This window comes from Lepidochelys kempii, chromosome 5 (genome assembly GCF_965140285.1).
Source record: "Lepidochelys kempii isolate rLepKem1 chromosome 5, rLepKem1.hap1, whole genome shotgun sequence".
NCBI lineage: Eukaryota > Metazoa > Chordata > Testudines > Cheloniidae > Lepidochelys > Lepidochelys kempii.
The window spans coordinates 51,843,018-51,863,045 of NC_136384.1; the positions used below are offsets into that span (position 1 = coordinate 51,843,018).

The following is a 20,028-nucleotide window of genomic DNA, read 5'->3' on the forward strand; positions in this document are numbered from 1 at the left end:
TAGTTTATGCAGTTAGTTAGCTGTTTCTGGGATTTTTGTCATGCAGAAATCCCCAGAATTTAAACAGTGTACCAGGTGCAGGGTTGTTTTCTTTGTCAGTGGCAGGCACAAAAATTACCTAGTTTGCTTAGGTGAGGGACATGTGAAGGATAAATGTCTTATCTATACCTCATTTCCGATGAGGACAAAGGAAGAGGAATTTCTTAAAAATTCATCTTCTCAGACAGGCAATGTATTCTGGTTCAGAGTCTGAACCTAACCATGAAAGAAAGGAGAGTTCTCCATGAGCAGTGCCCATCCAGCTTCCAAGGCTCCAAAGCTAGATTCAGGTGAGAGATGTCATTCTCTTCCTTTTCTATGGTCTCCTTGAAGTGCTCAAAATCATATGAGACTGATAGACCGCTGAAGTCTCACTATTTGTCCCACCAAAAGGCACTAAAAAGTATCCTAGTGCTGAGTCAAGGTCTTGTTGTAAGCACCATCAATCACCGACACTGCTGACTCTGGTGCTTTCATCTTTATTGGCGAGATCTTCAATCCCGGAACCGTTGGATCCAGTATCAGTTTTGGCAACTGTTCACTCACCTCCACTGTTTGTGCAATCGATGCTGCAGGTGTTTCTCATGACAAAAGATTTGTTGTGTTTTCTGATGGACTCACCTTTGCTACTCCAACTGCAGTCAGAGTTGCCTGAACTATGTGGGTACCACCGACTATGGTGCTGGAAACAGAAACATCCATTAATGGTTGGGGGCCCCATCTGGGTCAACTTCGGGCTCTGGCACTTTGTAAACATTAGGAGGTTTCATTCCACATAAATATAGGGGAGCTTCAGGCAACTCGGAGAGCATGTGAGATGTTCATTTTCAACATCAGCAACCAGGTGGTTCAAGTACTCACCGTTGCCGACAACACTACCACTTTGTTTTATCTGTACAAGGGGATGCAAGACGGAATCAGTTATTCCAAGAAATGATTCATCAGTGGAACTTCTTCATAAAGAACGTCTTGCAAAAGGCATTTCACCTTCCCGGGGGAGGAATGCTATTGCAGATTCACTCAACAGAAACTTTGTAGACCATCATGAGTGGCCAATAAACAAGGACATTCTGCATCAGATCTTTCATCAGTGGGATTATCTAGTAATAGATCTTTTTGCAACTAACTGAACAATAAATGCAGGAAATTCTGCTGCAGAGCAGATAGCAGCCCTTGTCTTTTGTCAGATGCTTTCCTTTTTCCCTGGTCAAGTCTTCTGCTGAATGCATTTCTTGCCATCTCTCTAAATCTGAGGGTGATCAAGAAGCTAAAAAGAGTCAAGGCAATCATCATCCTCATAACGCCAGCCAGGCCAAGGCATTGACTCAGTTCGACCTTCCATAACTCTACCGGTGATTGAGATGACTTATGGCACCCAAACCTACAATCACTTCACCTCACGGCGTGGATGATCTCTGGTTGAGCAGTGAGGAAAAAGTTTGCTTTCAAGATATCCAGGCCATTTTGGTGAGCAGCAGAAAGGACACCAGAGCCACTTATGTAGCACAATGGAGAAATTCTCAATCTGGGCTGAATCTTATCAGTTGTCAACAAACAGTGCAGAAATTAGATTACCTTCTGTATTGAAATCATCTGGTCTCTCCATCAGTTCTGTGAGGGGCCATTTAGCTTCCATCTCTATGATATATCCACCACCAGATGTTTTTCCTGGCTTTTCGCATCCTTTGTATCTAGATTTTTAATGGGACTCTTCCACATGTATCCTCCATTGTCTGATCCAGTGTCGTCATGGGACTTGACTATAGTGTCCTCTTTTTAATGGGTTCCCCCTCTGAACCTTTAGCAACAACTGATATCATTGATAATGATGAAAACAGCATTTTTGGCACAGTTGCTTGTATGAAGAGGGTCTCGCAGCTGACCCTCCTTTCATGATATTTTACAAAGACAAGGGCTCCATTTACCCACACCCTAAGTTCATGCCTAAGGTTGTATCTGCATTCCACATTTGAATCAAGACCATTCATGTTCTGATGTTTTTTCCTTAAACCTCATTCTAGCAAAGCTGAGGAGGTGTTTCATACTTTGAATGTGTGGAGGACTCTGTCCTTTTACCTGGACTGCACAAAATAGTTCAGATCATCTCCCAGACTTTTTGTAGCCTTTGCTGAAAGGATTAAAGGACAACCGATGACAGCTCTGCTGTGACTTTCCCCCTTGGCCAGGGCCCGGGCTTAGGCTAGTGAGGGCCAACCTGTTGCCAGGGTCTCCAGGGCTGGGGTTCATTCTTTAATTATATTTTGTTACTAAATCATTGTTAGGAATTATATTAGATCATCATTGTTCAGTTTTCAATTGAAATCTTTGTAGAGCTCTATTTACGTGATTTATAGGCTGGACATTAATATGGATTACATAGTATGGAAGATTTGTATCATCCCAACATACTCTTAGAATACATAAATATAGTATTTATTATGTACAGTTGGCCAAATTCTTCTCTCTTACACCAGGGTAGCCCCATTGGGATTGCAGAATCTGACACAAAGTGTAGAATGAACTATACACAAAATAGCTGCTGTCCTAGATGGATATATTATTCTTATTATACACTACACATTAAAACAGTAAAGTATGGGTTATTCTTATCTAATGCCAGAAAGTGAGATGTTGCAGAGTGTAGCAGTGTGGCTTCTGATTGCCTGTTGAGCACCCTTTGTGGACAGATGTTGCTGTGCTGCACCCTGCCTATCAGGCTGTCCTGTCTCTTCAGGGGTCCTTCAAAAACTCACAATTCACAAAGCAGTCCAAACAATTCCCAGAAGGGATCCCACTTACTTAGTCCTCAGGTGCCCCAAGCCTAGTTCATTCTTTCCCAGTAGTCCAATACAAAGTCTTTCAAAACAAAACACAAACTCATTCAGTTTTCACCCCAATTTCAGCTGGGCACATCCCCCTCCTTCTTGAGAGTTTGTCTTTCAGTCTCTTGCCCTGCTTCCTGTGCAGGAGCTCTCCCAGGTAAGATGACCAGATATCCCAATTTTATAGGGACAGTCCCAATATTTGGGGCTTTGTCTTATATAGGTGCCTATTACCCCCCACTCCCAATTTTTCACACTTACTGTCTGGTCACCCTACTCCCAGGCCTGCCTCCCTGGAGAGCTTCCCCCTGCATTGTGCACTTTTCCCCTGCTGACTCAGGGCCCTGCAGGAATATTCTTGTTCCCTGCAGTTTATCTGCAGACTTAGCTTCAGTTTCCTCGTCTTGCCACCTTCCCTACTGCTGCACCTTCCTGCTCTTTTTATTCTGGGATCACTTGATTCTACTCAGATGTGTCTCATCTTGTAATCATGGTTGGCTTAGCCCCATGCTCTTCAGCCCATGGGGCAAATCACACCATTACACAGGAATTCCCCAGCCCATAGGTACTGGGAGTGTTATAGAGGCAGCATATTAACGTTTAGAAATGGAGAAAACATCACATAAATACATCATCATTCCGAGAGCCAGAACCAAGCTGGAGAGGACCCTGAAGGATGCCATCTGCTGCCAATACGTGGAAAACCTGAAACAGAAGCTGGACCAGGGCAGACCTTTGAGATTATGTGCAAATGGGATGCCAGCAACCACTTCCTCCCTGGGGGCAGCTTCACCCGATTTGCCAACTGGAGGTTCATCCACCGGGCCCTGCTCAACTGCGTCCCACTGAACGAAGCCATCCGCCACGGGAATCAGGACAAGCAATGCAGGAAGTATGTCAAAGAGACACTACCCCATGTCTTGTGTAGCTGCAAGCCCCATTCCAGAGCCTGTCAACTGCGACACAATGCCATCCAAGATCACCTTGTCAGAGCCATCCTGCCACCTGTGAGGAAGGTAGTCGTGAACTCCTCCATCCCTGGAACCAACAGCCAATTGCAACCAGACATTGTCATCACCAACGAGAACCAGAAGATCATCATGGTGGACATCATGGTGCCCTTCGAAAACAGGACCCTGGCTTTCCACAATGCCCAATCTTGAAAGGTGGAGAAATACACCCCTCTAGCTGACACCCTGAGAACTAGGGGCTATGAGGTCCAAACTCACGTGCTGATCGTCGGAGCCCTGGGTGTATGGGACCACAGAAATAAGCGAGTACTGAGAGAATGTGGAGTCGGTTAATGCTATGCTCAGCTGATGTGGCACCGTCAGATGGTCAAGGGACATCTACATAGAACACATCACCGGACATTGGCAATACCAGGAGGGATGAGGTGGAGTGCCGATGGGAAGTGCAGTTGGGAAAGTAACTCAAATACTTTCCTGATGGACTGTTTTTTCCCCTAAATGGACAACCTATCTTAAATTCTCAATTACTGAGGGACAATCTTCACTCACTGATATATTTTGCTTTCCACCACCAACTCTCTGTATAATGTTTTTCATGAATAATGTACCTGAATGCATCTAATGTACCTAAATATTGAAACTGTATTCTTAAATTTATTCACCTAAATTTGGGTTATTGCTGATTGTGCACTGTATGTATCTTATGACTTTAAAAACAAACTTTGTATTTGTGGATAATCTTAGCACGATACCCAAATGTACAGACACTCTTTTCTCAACCTATGTATTACATCATATTTTTAACATTAGCTTTAATAAAATTTTAAATCTATTACATTGCTGTTTTGCAGTGCTTGTAACACCTATGGATTTGGGAGCCAGACAAATGAAGGACTTGCACTGGGAGATTTTGGAGGAAACTGTATCTAGCAGTCTTCACCAGAAAGAGTGTCATTTTGTCATAGGTCTGTAAAGTGTAAGGAAAGGGAATTAAAAAATCCATCCCTAGGGCTTGGCTACACTTGCGAGTTAGAGCGCATTAAAGGAGCCCCGGGTGCTCTAGCTCACTACGCATCCACTCTGGCAAGGCATGTAGAGTGCTCTGACTCCACGGCTAGAGCGTTCCTGGTACGCCACCTTGGCAAGAAGATTAACACTTGGTGCGCCTTGGCTGAAACGCCTGGGTGTCAGTGTGAATGAGGTGTTGCATTACTGCGCTCTGATCAGCCTCCAGAAATGTCCCATAATCCCCTTAAGTCAAGTGGCCACTCTTGTCATTGTTTTGGAATTGCTGAAGGAATGCGGATATGCCCTTTGAAAGATCCGTTTCTGACAGCCGGCATGCTTATCTGCCCGAGACAAAGCAAACCATTACTGTGGAATGCTGTGTGAGAGAGAGAGGCGGGGGTTGGGGGGAGGGTCTGCTGCTGTCTGAACTTACAAGACAGCATGCTAACATGCTCTCAGTCCCCCCAAAACCCACTCTCTCTCCCCCCACATACACACAACACACTCCCTGTCACACTCCACCCCCCCCTCCATTTGAAAAGCACATTGCAGCCACTTGCATGCTGGGATAGCTACCACAATGCACTGCTCTCTGTGGCCACTGCAAGAGCTGCTAATGTGGCCAAGCCAGTGCACTTGCAGCTGTCAGTGTGGACAGACTGCAGCGCTTTCCCTACTGTACTCTACGAAAGCTGGTTTAACTCAAAGCGCTCTACATCTGCAAGTGTAGCCATGCCCTTAGGGTGGTGACAGTGATAGAAATACAAAGTACTAACCTGTTATTTCCTTAACATAAGTTTTCTGCATAAGAAAGAGACCATTAACAAGTGATAAGTAGTTATCTAGGATCAATTGGTTTCATTACTCATCTTCTCCTAAGATTCCAAAGAGGCAGATTTAATATGAATCCAGTTTGGCTGTACAAATTCAATTTCCAAGTCAATGCTGTTATTTATTTCGTCTTGAGTATGGCCCATTTATCATCTAAAGAGAAATTTTCTCCACGTTCCAAATGCTTTTTCTGCACATCTGCCTACTGGTGTAGACAATTTCATTTTAAAACTTAGAGTACAGTGCTTGTGTTGTAAGAGTTGCAGTTCCAAATCTATTGTAGAATCCAATAGAGAAGCATTATGTGTAGATATTTTTTATTTTTCATGCGGACACATGTCATTCTGCCAGCTTACCATTTGGACATTAATTTACTCAATGGAGTAATGAGCTCTGCAGTGCTGTTCAGTTCTGTATTAGTAGGCAGTTTTGTGATTATATATAATGACTTACTAATGATTTTTTCTCACACTTGATATGTGAATCCTATGATTAAACTATCCATATCATGCTTATGTTCCCCTGGATAGTCTGCTTAAGGATATGCAAAATCATGACAGGGCTATTTTTTAAAATGACACTTTAGCACTTGATGGTTTTCATTTTAAGTTTTTATTTATGGGCCTTGTTACCATTATGTCATTGGTACCTATGAAGTTGCCTGGTATTTTCCGAGTCCTTTACCTCTATCCAGAGGAATATTGTTGCTGAGCCTTCTTAAAGAAGTTGCACTGTCAGCTTACAGAAGGAATATCATAAAGCAAAATATATAAGAGACTAAATTTTAACTTTCATACTTATTAAATGGGGCTTAAATAGGTTTAAATTGTAAATATTGGTATAATGTACTTTTTTTTTTAATGGACCTGATCTTACTATGTTCATTGAAACAAAATATATAATGATTTCACAGAGGGAAGCATCGGGCTCTATGTGTATATTATTATGATTACAGTATATGTTTATATGTTTGATCCATTATAACCTTGTTATTCTCTGTGCTTTTCATAAACTGCGAGTGTGGAGACACAAGCTTCTTCAGTATTTCTTGTAGACCCACATTCCAACCATCTCTCAGAAATGAGCCACTTTATGTACAAACTGTGTGCTTAAAAAGAACCTTTTTGACTGAAAAATTGAAGGAAATGGCTTCATATCTTAAAGCTGTTTCACTGTTGTTTAGATCTCTTGATATTTGAAAATAATGTTTACACATTTAATGGGCTGTAAATTATGGAAATAATGGTGACCACTGTACTAACAGAGTGACCTTTGTACTAACATTCATGGTGTTTTAAAGCAGCAGTTCTAGAATCTGTGTCAGTGGACAGGACAATTCCTGAAAGCACTTCGACTGTCGAGACACCTGAGCTTTCCCCATGTCGATCCCCCTCAACTCCACGACATCTCCGCTACCGTCAGCCAGGAGGTAAGAAACATTGCCTTGGAAGGAGACTAAGTTATGTATTTCCAATTCTTTTTTAATTTCCTGCAAAGATTATTTTCTAAATAATGTGGTTAGTTTGTGTCTCTGCTTATTTCTCAGATGTAAAAAAGCCAGCAAAATATGAATAACAGTATTCTAGTTAATTGGCATATTAATAACAAGAGAATGAAAAGCATACTGGGAGTTAGGAAGTGCTGAAATGATCTGTAATATCTGGAACAGGATGTACCTTAGTTCAGGAATAATATTGACTCAATCCTATTCTTACATGAATTAACAAGACCTTAACAGATTTGCAGGAGCTATTATGGGGGCACATTTTGGGTACCATATGTGATGATTAGATGCACAACTCCCATTATTGTTAATGGGAAACGACTGTGTCTGTTCCTCCATGTGTGACATGGAACATTTACAGATGGTATCAGATTATTCATTCCAGTATTGAGTAAATCACTCAACTGAAGAGAAAAAGCAAGAGGTGGATCTTCTAATAGCTCTCACATGGCTCTTCGAATTACTAACAGAACTACTTGCTGTATCCATAAATATTTAGAATGTTGCCCTTTCTTGAAATCTAGATTGTAAGCCAACTATTTCATGTTTGGGAGAAAAAAAACCCCACAAATATAATCCTCCCCAGTAATCACTAATAATTTATGAAAACATTTCATAGTAATTTTAAGCCAAAACCAAACTTTACTTATTGGCATAGTTTATGGTTGTGTGTCAGAATTTTTGGTTTGAAAACTCTGGAAATGCAAAGCAAAACCATTTGAATGGAAATCAGAGGAGATGTTCTCAAAACTTCTTCCAAAGTGATACCTGTAAGTTTTGCAAAGCTCTGCTAATTTTAGGTCACAACCAGGGGGAAATCTTAAATCTTGTTCAAAATAATATCCATTTTTACTTTGCTTGGGCTGACTATTGAAAATGATGCAATTGAGAAGTAAATTAACCATACCTCTATTACTTTAGCACCATTATTTTTAAGCAGTTGTATCATAACTTTCATTTTTGTTTCGTTAATCTTTTTTCTTCACATTGGCACCATCATGCACTTTGTTAAACAGCATTATTTATTATTGTGATCTGGTGATAAAAATCAAATGACAAATATATTTTAAACATTTTTGCCTCTAATACAGAATCCGTTTTCATTGAGAACATAAAATATGCACGCTTACGTAAAGTATTGTATATTCCCTCTTTACCCTGTGAGCTGGGGGAGTGGAGAATATGAAAATTGATATGCTTTAAAAAAAAAAGTTAAAACCAAATACAAGTTGTTGACCTTTATTTGTCTGTTCCTTACAGTACAGACTGCTGACAACAGCCACTGTTCTGTTTCTCCTGCTTCTGCATTTGCTATTGCTACAGCTGCAGCAGGGCATGGGAGTCCACCAGGTGAGAACAATTTAGTGCAAGAAAAATGTAGATGGGTCTCAACAGGTAAAGCTGTCCTACCATCCCAGTTTTAAATAGTCACTGGTTTGTTCCTTTAATCTCCTGGGTATAATCTGGCTTCCATTCTGAATGGAGATTCTATTGTGATCTATAGATGATCAGGACATACTTAGATATGCTTGACAGTACTGAAGAAGGTGGATGGAACAGGTCTACTTTTCCATCTCTGTAGATCTGTAGCTCTGTAGATTCCTCAAGAAGGACTCTGTGGTCTAGTGATTAGATGAGATATTGCAATTCAGGACTCCTAGGTTCTATTCCTAAATTCACTGTTGTCTTACTCTGTGCCCTTGGGCATATCACTTAACTTCTATGAACTAAATTTTACACTTCATAATGCTAGTGTAAATCAGGAGTAGCTCCACTGAAACCAATTCAGTTACTCTGGATATATGCTGGTGTAACCAAGAGCAAGTTTGTCTCAGTGTTGTGGTTTATCCAGCTGTGTTGTGGTTTATCCAGCTGTTTATCTGCTTCCTTTGCAGAGTGGTGACATATACTGTTTGTAAACCACTTTGAAATCCTGGGCTTAGAAGCAATACTACAAAGCACATTGAAATCAGTGACATTGTTTCCACTGATTGCAGTAAGCTTTTGATCAGGTATTAATGTGTAAAGTTGTGATGGTTTGTTTGATCAGAGTTATTTGTTCAAAGTCCTCACACACTGGAGACAGAACACATTTCAAACTAAGTTAATTTCTGTGATGAACATTGATTGGCATCTCTACATTATCACCTTGTAATCTCCTTTTGTGATTTTGGAAGACCATAATCTGGCTATATTCAGTTTCATGATAATTATGAGCCTGACACTGAGAGATGCTGGACACCAGCAAGTTCTTTGGAAATACAAGTGTTCTCTGCCTCTCAGAACCAGATCCTTCATTTGTGCTGGTCAAGGGAACATACTTTAAAAAAAATTAATCCCAACATGTAGAAAAATTGTTCTTAAAATACAAATATATCACACTAAAAACAATTATAGCTAAAGCTCCCAATACAGCCAATTGACTTGAAACAAATATAGGGTTAGTTTTGGCTCTGCATTATAAAAGCACATAAAGAAAAATATAAGAGAGTAACATGTAAAAGCATACAATAAAATATGGGCATTTCAGATTATTCAGACTCTGTATATTGGAAAGAAGAAAATACATTGCTTGTGTTAATCTAATACTATTTTGTGGTGTTTACTTTGGTTCCTAAAAGAGGACCAGTTGTTGTTTTTTTTTTTTAAAAAAAAGAGGTAATGCAGCAAAACTGACAAGAAAAGAGTGAATCAGGAAATCTGTAGGGAAAGAGCAGGAAATTGAAGGTTTCTGTCAGGAGGTTGTGACAGATTTATGTTACCAACCTGCCTGGGGCGTCAGGTGATCAGGCTGAGGCCATAGGATCGTTAAGGAAGGAGATGACAGAACACACCAAGTGTCTAAGTTTTAAAGCTTTATTGATAAAACAATAAAATAACAGCAGAGAGTGCTTCCTATGTCACTCAGACGAAGGAAGAAAGCGTTAGTGTCCCAAGCCCTAACCCAAGTTCATACTCACACACTCACTACCCGAGGCTGGCCAGGCCTGGGTGTAACATAAGAAGAAGAGGGGGAAGGGTGGATGGGAATTCTGTCCTGTGCGCACAGGTCGTCCAGGGTTTGCTGCCAATCTCCGAATTGCTCCAGATCTCAGGAGGATTTTAAGTCCTGGGCTCCTCTGGGGGTGTTCCATTCCATGACCTCTGTTCCTGGTGCTCTTTGTGCCAGTCCAAACTGGCTTTCTGTGATCTTCTTCACTTTCCCAAAACACAAGGGCTCCAGGGATGCGAAGCTCTGCTCCCCCCCTCGTCATCTTGCCTGTGTTTTCCATGGCTGGCTGTGGCTGTGTGAGAGATAAACTTCTCATCTAGCGCCATGACCTCGGACTGGGGCCAGCATCTTATCATTGGACTGAGCTTGCTAGCTGCAGTGTTGAGTTAGCCCATTCTCTGCTCTCTTTCTCCTTCCCCCTTTGGCCTCTTGCAGCCTGCAAAATAATCTTCCACTCCCCACTCCCACCTTTGACCTTCCCCAAAATGCTTTGCGATGCTTGCAACAGCGTTAGCAACATGCAGTGCTGATCTGCCTTCCCCAGGGGAACCCCTGAGGTTGTGACAAGGTGAGCAAGTACATTAGACTTCCAGCATGGCTACACTTGCGAGTTAAAGTGCATTAAAACAGCCCAGTGCGCTCCACGCATCCACACTGGCAAGGCAAGGAGTGCGCTCTGACTCCGTGGCTAGAGTGCTCCTGCTACTCCAGCTTGGTGAGTGGAATAACATTTGATGAGCCCCTGCTGGAGCTCCACGGTGCCAGTGTGGATGCTCTGGTCTGTTAATGTGCTCTGATCGGCCTCCAGAAGTGTCCCACAATGCCTGTTCTATCCACTCTGGTCATCACTTTGAACTCTACTGCCCTGCCCTCAGGTGACCAACTGTCAGACCTGCTCTTTAAATTCTCTGGGAATTTTGAAAATCCCCTTCCTGTTTGCTCAGCCAGGCATGGAGTGCTCTCAGCGAATCTTTCCAGGTGACCATGCCTCCATACGCCAAGCAATGGCGAGGTGCTGGACCTCATTAGTGTCTGGGGGGAGGAAGCTGTCAAGTCCCAGCTGCACTCCAGCCATAGGAATTATGATACCTTCGGGCAGATATCAAGGGACATGATGGAAAGGGGCCATGACCGGGATGCTCTGCAGTGCAGGGTTAAAGTGAAGGAGCTGTGGAATGCCTACTGAAAAGCCCACGAGGCAAACAGACGCTCTGGTGCTGCCCCTGCGATCTGCCGTTTTTACAAAGAGCTGGACGCGATACTTGGGAGCTACCCCACCTCCACTCTGAGTACCACCATGGACACTTCAGAGCACAGTCCAACAAGGCAGGAGGAGGAGGAGAAGCAAAGTGGGACCAAGGGTGCTGAGGAGGAGGAATACACTCTGGCATCCCTAGATGCATGCAGCCGGGAGCTGTTCTCAAGCCACGAGGAAGGTAGCCAGTTACGGCGGCTGGTGCATGGGAAAGGACAAACACCAGAAGAGGTTCCCGGTAAGCGGCTTTTATTTTAGGAAGTAAGTTATTCGGTGCAGGCTCTTGGGGCAAGGAGGGTTAGGGCTGCATGCATGCCTAGATGCAGAATAGGGCGTTGATGTGCTCTCTCACATCGTGGTAATCGGCCTCAGTGATCTCTTCAAAGTTCTCATCCAATGTGCTTGCGCAGGTTTCATGGGAGAGCCACTGTGGTCCTTGTCCCAGGCAGGCTAACATGTCCGCGCCACTGTGCTGTGAGGGGCGGGGGGACCATTGCTGCACAAAGGCAAGCTGCATATGGGCCAGGGCGGAAGCCGCATTGTGGTAGAAGACCCTCCTTTGCTTCCCAGGTCACCCTCAGCAGCGAGATATCTTCCAGGATGAACTCCTGTGGAAAATATAGGGACAGTGTTCAGTATAGGGGCCCCCTGAAGCTGTTGGCTCTCCCCAAGGCACAGAAACCCAGAGGACAGAACAGCCATGAAAGAATCAGTCCCCCTTGACCCTGTGCTTACTCACCATTTTGGGGCTCCCGTGGGGTATGTGCGCTCACTTTGGGACGGGTAAATTATGCTATTGTGTAGACTATGCTTGCCCTTAAGTACAGGGGAATCATTGCTCTGTCTGGTGTGAACAATGCTGCCTCTGTTCAGTGTTGCATTTTGCCTTTACAGATGCAACCTTGAGATCTCAGCTGTCCACGTTATCACCAGCCGAGAGGCTGCAAAGAATCAGGAAGAGGCCATGTAGAAGCAAAGAGGACATGCTGCATGAAGTCATGCAGCACTCCCTTAATGAAAATTAAAAAGTGCAGGAGTGGCGGGAGAGTGAAAGGAGGGTCCAGAATGCGCATCGCTGACACTAAAGCATAGAGCGGCTGATAAGCATCATGGAGCGCCAAGCGAACTCGATCCAGGCACTCGTAGCCATGCAGGCGGAGCACTACCGCACCTGACCCCCCCCCCCGCAGCTCTTGTCCCAAAACTCTTTCCCTTGTGCCCCCATGTCACCTCCAACCCAGTTTCCCCTACATCCGGGTTCTTGTCGCCATCAGCTGCCTCCAACACCTGTAGCTTCACCACCCAGCCCTGAAAACTACGACCCTCACCCACTGCACTCAACCCCCATCACCATGCAGTATAGCCAGCCTGAAGTGTTCCTCACCCCACCCCCTTGCCCTTTGTGTTTCCCAAGCAGTTGTGTTTCTTTTCAATAAATGCATTTTCTTTTCATTAAATGGATTTTTTTTGCTTTGAAAACATTCTTTATTATTGCATAACGTAAAAGTTACCTTAGCCCAGGAAAGCAACAGGCACTGCAAGTCAGTGTATCATACGTAGCAAACACAGATTCCTACTAACATTGGAACCACTGTACTTCACTCCCGTGCAGGGCACCAGACATTACTGGTGGCTTTCAGACTCAAATTGCTCCCTCAAGGCATCCCTAATCCTTGCAGCCCCGCACTGGGCCCCTCTAATAGCCCTGCTCTCTGGCTGTTCAAATTCAGCCTCCAGGTGTTGAACCTCTGAGTTCCATGCCTAAGTGAATTGTTCACCCTTCCCTTCACAAATGTTATAGAGGGTACAGCATGAGGATATAACTGTGGGGATGCTGTTATCGTCAGGACAGCTCTCAATCTCGTGTTCTTGCACGGCAGGGTGGGGGTGAGCTCCTCACACAGTCCCATGAAAGTGGCTTTTCTCATCTGAAAGTTCTGCAGCCACTGCTCGTCATCCAGACTTGCATGATGATGTGATCCCACCACTCAGTGCTTGTTTCCCGAGCCCAGAAACGCCGTTCCACGGTGGTCAGCATTTCCATGAATGCCACAAGCAAACTTGTGTCGTATGCGTTACTCGCATCGATATCATCATCATCAGAGTCCTTGCTGTCCCTTTGGATCATAAGGAATAACTTGACTGCCAAACGTGATGTGCTGGCGAGACTCGTCAGCATATTCCTCAGCAGTTCGGGCTCCGTTCCCGCAGACTGAAAAGGAAGACAGAGCGCGCAGTACAAAAAACATTGAAAGATGGTGCCAATTGTGGACGGAAGCAGGGGGATTGCTGGGATGCAAACCGATGCATCACGGGGCATTGGGACAGGACCCAGAATGCCCCGCACCCTTCCCACAAGCCACAACGCCAGAATGGGAAGAGGTGCTCTGTGGGATAGCTGCCCACAATGCACCGCTCCCAATGCCACTGCAAGTGCCGCAAATGTGGACACACCAGTGCACTTGCAGCTGTCAGTGTGGATGACTGCAGCGCTTTCCCTACTGCACTCTACGAAGGCTGGTTTAACTCAAAGTGCTCTACAATTGCAAGTGTAGCCATGCCCCCAGAGTTTGAAAACTTTGAGAGCAAAGTTTAAACCTCTGAGTCACCTTATGTGTAACTTGTATGATTGTTGGCAAAAACATACTGGCAGGAATTAAATAATCACAATAGCATGGTGTGATGGGCTCCCTGGAGTGCAATCTGGAACTGGGGTACTGCTGAGCCCTCTGTCTCACCAAAGTGGGCTCCCTCTCACACTGTGATGCTGTGACAAGCTGCAAACTCGATCAGGTATTTCATGTACACAGCCATCCACAGGCAGGGACACACCCAGATGAGTTACATGAATGCTTCTCCTAGCCATTCATGAACCAACAATGGAGAGGCTCCAGCCAGTTCCCCACAGTTCCCCAGGCCAGGACCTCAGAGCTGTACCATCTTGCCCTGGTCAGAAGCCTGATCAGTGTAAGTTTATTACCCAGTCTGCCCCTCCCTCAATGTGGAGAAGACATGCTCCAGCTCTCATTCCTGAGCAGATTTCCCTTGTACTTCAAGCTAAACCCACTGTTTTAGGTAAAATATAAAACAGATGTATTAACTACAAAAATATAGATCTTAAGTGATTATAAGTAATAAGCGTGCTGATCAAAGTTGGTTACCTAGGAAATAAAAGTAAAATTGCAATCTCAGTTCTATAAACTAGACAGGATTTGAATCAAGCAGTCTCTCACCCTGATGGTACAGTTCCTTAATACAGAAGCTGGGATTCTCCTTTCCAGCCTGGGACCACCTCCCCTGTTCAAAGTCTTTGTTCTCCAGACATGTTTCCAGGTGTTGAGTTGTGAGGGGAGTGAGGACAAATGACGATGTCACTTCCCCTCCTTTATAGGTTCCTCCAGCTTGCTGGAAAGATCTTTTGCTAGGACCTGAGTCTACATGCTATTTCTGAGAGGTCTCCATTGTATACAGTTCCTGGGGTACTCCTTGCGAGTGTGTATTCCACTTAATGGGCCATCATCAGTGTCTGGCTGCCCCGCTGAAAGTCTAGTTGTGGGTGTTTCCAACTTCACAACATCTTGTAGTAACATACACATAGCAAAACTTCATAACTCCACATACAATGATAGCACATACAATTCAACAGGATATTAATGTTCAACAAATCAAGACTTTAAAATGATACCTCACAAGGCGTACTTTGTACAAAACATATCACAATTATATGATAGTGGTGAATATGGGGGTGCCAGGGTGTTGCTTTGGAGTACAGAGTGCTTGCCAAATTAATTAATTATTTTAAAAATATATTAAAATAGTATGAAGTTTGCAAAGTCAAACACTCAACTTTTCGATGGGAAGAAAATCTAAGGGAAGAAGGAGTTGAGGAGAGCAGGCAGTTCCTCAAGGAGACGACATTAAAGGCACAACTGCAAACTATTCTGATGCAAAAGAAAGATAGAAAGAATAGTAAGAGGCCAATATGGCTCCATCAGGAGTTCTTTAATGACCTGAAAACCAAAAAGGAATCCTACAAAAAATGGAAACATGGTCAAATTGATAAGGAGGAGTACAAAAGAACAGCACAGGTATGTAGGGACAAAATCAGAAAGGCTGAGGCATAAAATGAAATACCTCTGGCAAGGAACATAAAAGGCAATAAGAAGAGGTTCTTTAAATACATTAGTACCAAGAGGAAGATGAAGGAAAGTGCAGGTCCTCTACGTAGCAGGGAAGGAGAGCTGATAACATCAAGGAAGCTGAGGTACCGCACAATGCAGGGTCTGGATTTGATGACTTTTCAACAATACTCTATGAATGAGTCAGGATTGTTTAGTAGGAATGAGGTTGTTGTGTGTAGAATCCCTGCTTCATTTGCTGCTGATGTTGGGAAATGTGAAGTGAAGTGAATGAGAAAAGGGACTGCTGGAAAAGAAAGGACCTTCATGGTTTGCTGTTCAACATGTGCTCTCCCTCCCTTGTGGTCTGCCTCGAGGCTCTTCCTTCTCTACTGCCTTTGGCATCTGAGGGAAGGAGCAGTTGTCCCTTCCTTATCTGTGTCATTAGCATAAGTAGTGTTGGTTTTGTTACCTTTGTTCTCTCTAAAAGTACTCAGGCTAGTATTTTATTTTATTTTATTCCTTTGGTTTAAAAAGAAAAGAGAAAAAGGAAAAGAACTTCTTTCCTTCTCTGTGTGGGAGCATATCCCCCCCCCCCCCCGGCATCTAGTAGACTCATGATTATTTTTTTTTCAGTTTAAAAAAAAAAGTAAAGACCATGTTCTTCTGCATATTCCTCCCTGCTATGGGATGACAACCCCCTACCCAGGGGCTTGCCTGGCTCTCTGCTCCAAGCAGTGCCTCTCCTGCCAGGAGTCAGTTCCTGTAATGGCCAGACACTTTCACTGTGCCTGGGAGACTCCCACAGAAGTGCTTTACCTGCCACACCTAAAACTGCAGCCTCACAGGAACCGGGAGCTGAAGTAAAAATTCCTCCCTATAGAGAAAACACTTCAGTCTGCAGGGGATTCCGGTGGGTGTTGACCGTGGATCATCCCCGGAGCCTTCACTTCAAAAGGGGTCGAGTGGTGAAGAGGAGAAGAGAGAGAGGGGGAAAAAGCCACCAGCAGACCCCCCCTGGAAAGGCTCCTCCGAGCAACTGGCCAGCCAGAGGGGTGCTCCCCAGTGCGGCCATGGGTAGGACAATACCAGCAGAGGAACCTCTTGCTGTGAGCTCAGCTGCTGCACCCTTGGGCACTGAAGCTCTGGAAGCTGAAACCTGAGAAGGGGCTTCCTGCTCTGAGCTCTGCCCTGCTCTGAGCTCTGTTCTCCCCACGACAAGGGGCTTCTGTAAGCTCTGTGCTGCTCTGAGTTCTACTCTGGGCAACTACTGCATGGAGAGGAGACAACAGTTACCGTACCATCTCTAAAAGAGCGGCATAGAGAAACCCTTTGGTACCAGATGCAACAAAACTCCCATCTAGGAAGTGTTCTTCACCTTCCCAACCATTGACACCAAGTACAGACACTCCTCTGGGGTTCCGGATGAGCCCATGGGAACACAGGTACTCTGATACTCTGGAGACCTGTGGCCTCAGTACCTAGGGAGAGACCATTACCATACTGTCTCTAAGAAAGTGGCACTAACAAACTTTTTGTACTGGGCAAAACTCTCATTTAGGGAGTGCTCTGCCCAACTATCGGTACCGACAATGTACCACGGACCCTCCTCTGTGGTACCAAATGAACCCATGGTACTGCATGAGCTCTGGTACCCTGGAGACCTGATGATTGAGGAAGAACCACAATCCCCATTACTTGGTACCAGGACCCTGGTATCGAGCACATCCCGGCACCCAGAATCGTTCTTAGCACTGGGCTGTATACTGCCAATACCCCAGTCAGCGGCACCCTTACCCACTGATGAATCTGACACTGGCCAGGAGGAGATCATTCCCTGGCCCCTCAAGGTGGCCCACCACCACACTAAAAGAATCCCCAATTCCATCACGCCAACCGCCCGTGCATGCCTTCCTGCCTCTCCCTCCCAAGGCCATATTTTAACTTCAGGTATGTACACACACAGCGTGACCGTCTCCGGTGTCTCTCAGGGAGAGTCCACCAGATGGTTTGCTACAGTCTGGCACCTGAGCCAAGACAGTAGAACATCTGAGCCAGGACAGGAGAAAGCTTTTTCAGAACAGGAAAGAAGGGGGAAGGGAAGAAAAAAACCACACCTGAAGAGGAAGCTACCTCTTCAGCACATTTCTCCTCATATATCCCAGATGAGACTGTGCTGCCCACCCCTCATCACTAGGTGAAGATTTAAGAACTTTCTGGATCTTACCAAGAGGGTGGCAGATGAGCTGCAGATTCTCTTACAGGAGGTGGCAGATACACATCACAAGTTGGTGGAAATTCTACACACTACCTTTCTCATCTAGAACTGTCCTCCCTATTAATGAGCTGATTCTAGATCCTACCAAAATCATCTGGCATAGCCAGCCTCCATGGCACCAACCAGCAACAGAATGTAAACAAAAACAACCCTACATCTCTACCCAAAGAGGCAGACTTTGTTTTCAACATCCGCAACCCAACTCCATCATAGTGGATGTGGTTAATGCATGAAGCAAGCAACATAATGCCAAGTCAACTCCATAGGATCAGGCTTCGCAAGATGGCGTATTCATCAACATTACTGTTTAGAGTCATAAATTACCAAACTGTCATGGCCAAAACAATTTTTTAATCTTGGGAAACCCACGATGTTTCTGAGACATTACTGGAAACACAAAAAGAACAGATTCAGACCATTCTTAGAGAAGGTCAGTTAATAGCCAGACTGGTCCTAGAGACACCACTGGATGTAGCTGTTACAGGTGCCTGCCCAGTCTCCATGACAGTGGTACTGAGGTGGGTGGTGGAGTTTTTTTCTGTTCGCTACACCTCTCTAGATTGCATAAAGAGCTACAGACTTCTAATTTGAAGGGCTCAACTCTTTGCGGAGAAGACAGATTTTCTCTCCACATCCTGAAGGATTCTCGGACTGCACTACACTCCTTAGGAATCTACACTGTGGAACAGAAGAAAAGATACACCACAGATCACAATCTTCTCAATACTCACCATCTCTGTGCTGTTATGAGCCACAGTGTAAGAGGCCCAGGGCTCAAAAGTGAGAACAGTCTACACCCCAGTCCATGACCTCTCAAATTGCCTCTTATAAGCACTTTGATGAGCTGGTCAGGGGCCTGAACAATGATACCTTACAGCATCAGCTGCCATCTACACTGCTGTAACGCCACTCAGAAGTCACCTTACCTTACTTCACAGCAGTTAGGACCAGCTCTAGAGCAAAGAGATTGATTGCTACCCCTGAACTTACAGGGTGCCTACTTCCATATCTCAATACAACCATCGTACAGGAGATTTCCTATTGCTTACCTTTAGGGCAGGATCATTATAGGTACAGACTGCTCAACACAGGGTAGTCTCCAAGGTTCTCTTCATTGTAGTGGCATACTAACCCCGGTACAGTGACTGGACTTTATCAGCACCAACCTGATGCAGTACAAGCGAGAGTGCTCCTCTCACTACTCACATTCACCACCCTGGGACACGTGTCTCCCTAATATGCTGGGGAGCTCACCTACACAACAACAAGGTTCAGGATAAATGGCCTTCCATATCACTCTTTTGGGGCTAGGGGCTGTCAGGAGTGCCTGTGCACAGACTCTGCCTTTCATCAAAAACAACACACGAAGGTTAAGATGGACTTCATGTGACCTGTATGTTTTGTATAAACTGCCAAGGAGCTGCCAGATCTCCCTCCCTCTGCAAGACAGCATTCAAACTTTGGAATTGATGCACCCATCACAATGTGCTCATCTCAGCTGTCTGTCTACAAGGGATACAGAACGGGATAACCAACAGTCTCAGTTGGAATTTTCTCACGACAATGAGTGTATACTGAATTCACAGGTGCTTCAAGATATAGCCACCCTTTGGGGAAACATTCACTGGCAGTTGCCCTCATCTTCCCAGCGGACAGGGCCCACTTGTATATCTTTTCTCAGTTTCCTACCCTATCCAAGATTCTGTTGAAAATTCAACAAAACAAAGCGAGAGTTATTGTGATTGATGTCTTGACTATGACAAGTCTGGCTCCCTTACCTGACGCAGATGGCAATATGCCCTCCTGTTTCTCTGACGTGAGCCCATTCCTCAACCGCTCTCTCAAAACAATAGGCTGACCCTTCACCCCAACCCATGGGTCCTCCGCCTCCAGGCTTGGATCTTTCTTTGTTCCAAGGCTTAGAAGCAGAATGCTCTGACAAGCTGAAACACATGTTGCAACACAACCACAAGCTGACCACTTCTACAAAATGGAAATGACTCCAAGTTTGTACCATTCCAAACGGACAGACCCAACCTCATCTTTCCTCCCTCTGATTTTGCACTACATTTTAAACTCTCACTCAGCTCCCTTCAGGTACATCTCATGGCGAAAATGGCTTCCCACTTGGAGTTTGCTCAACCACTAATGCGTAGACTCTTTAAGGGCATTGGGACTCTCTTCCCCCATGTGATACCACTCGCTCCAGC

The 20,028-nt window shown here is 44.6% G+C and overlaps 1 protein-coding gene across 1 annotated transcript in view; it reads left to right on the forward strand.

Annotated features, from left to right (window-relative positions):
- RASGRF2 (Ras protein specific guanine nucleotide releasing factor 2) overlaps window positions 1-20,028 on the forward strand; it is a 215,597-nt gene that overhangs the window by 104,381 nt on the left and 91,188 nt on the right. The window contains exons 16-17 of the mRNA XM_073344380.2: window positions 6,975-7,100; window positions 8,436-8,525. Of these exons, the coding sequence (XP_073200481.1) occupies window positions 6,975-7,100; window positions 8,436-8,525 (216 nt within the window). The remainder of the gene's footprint in view (window positions 1-6,974; window positions 7,101-8,435; window positions 8,526-20,028) is intronic.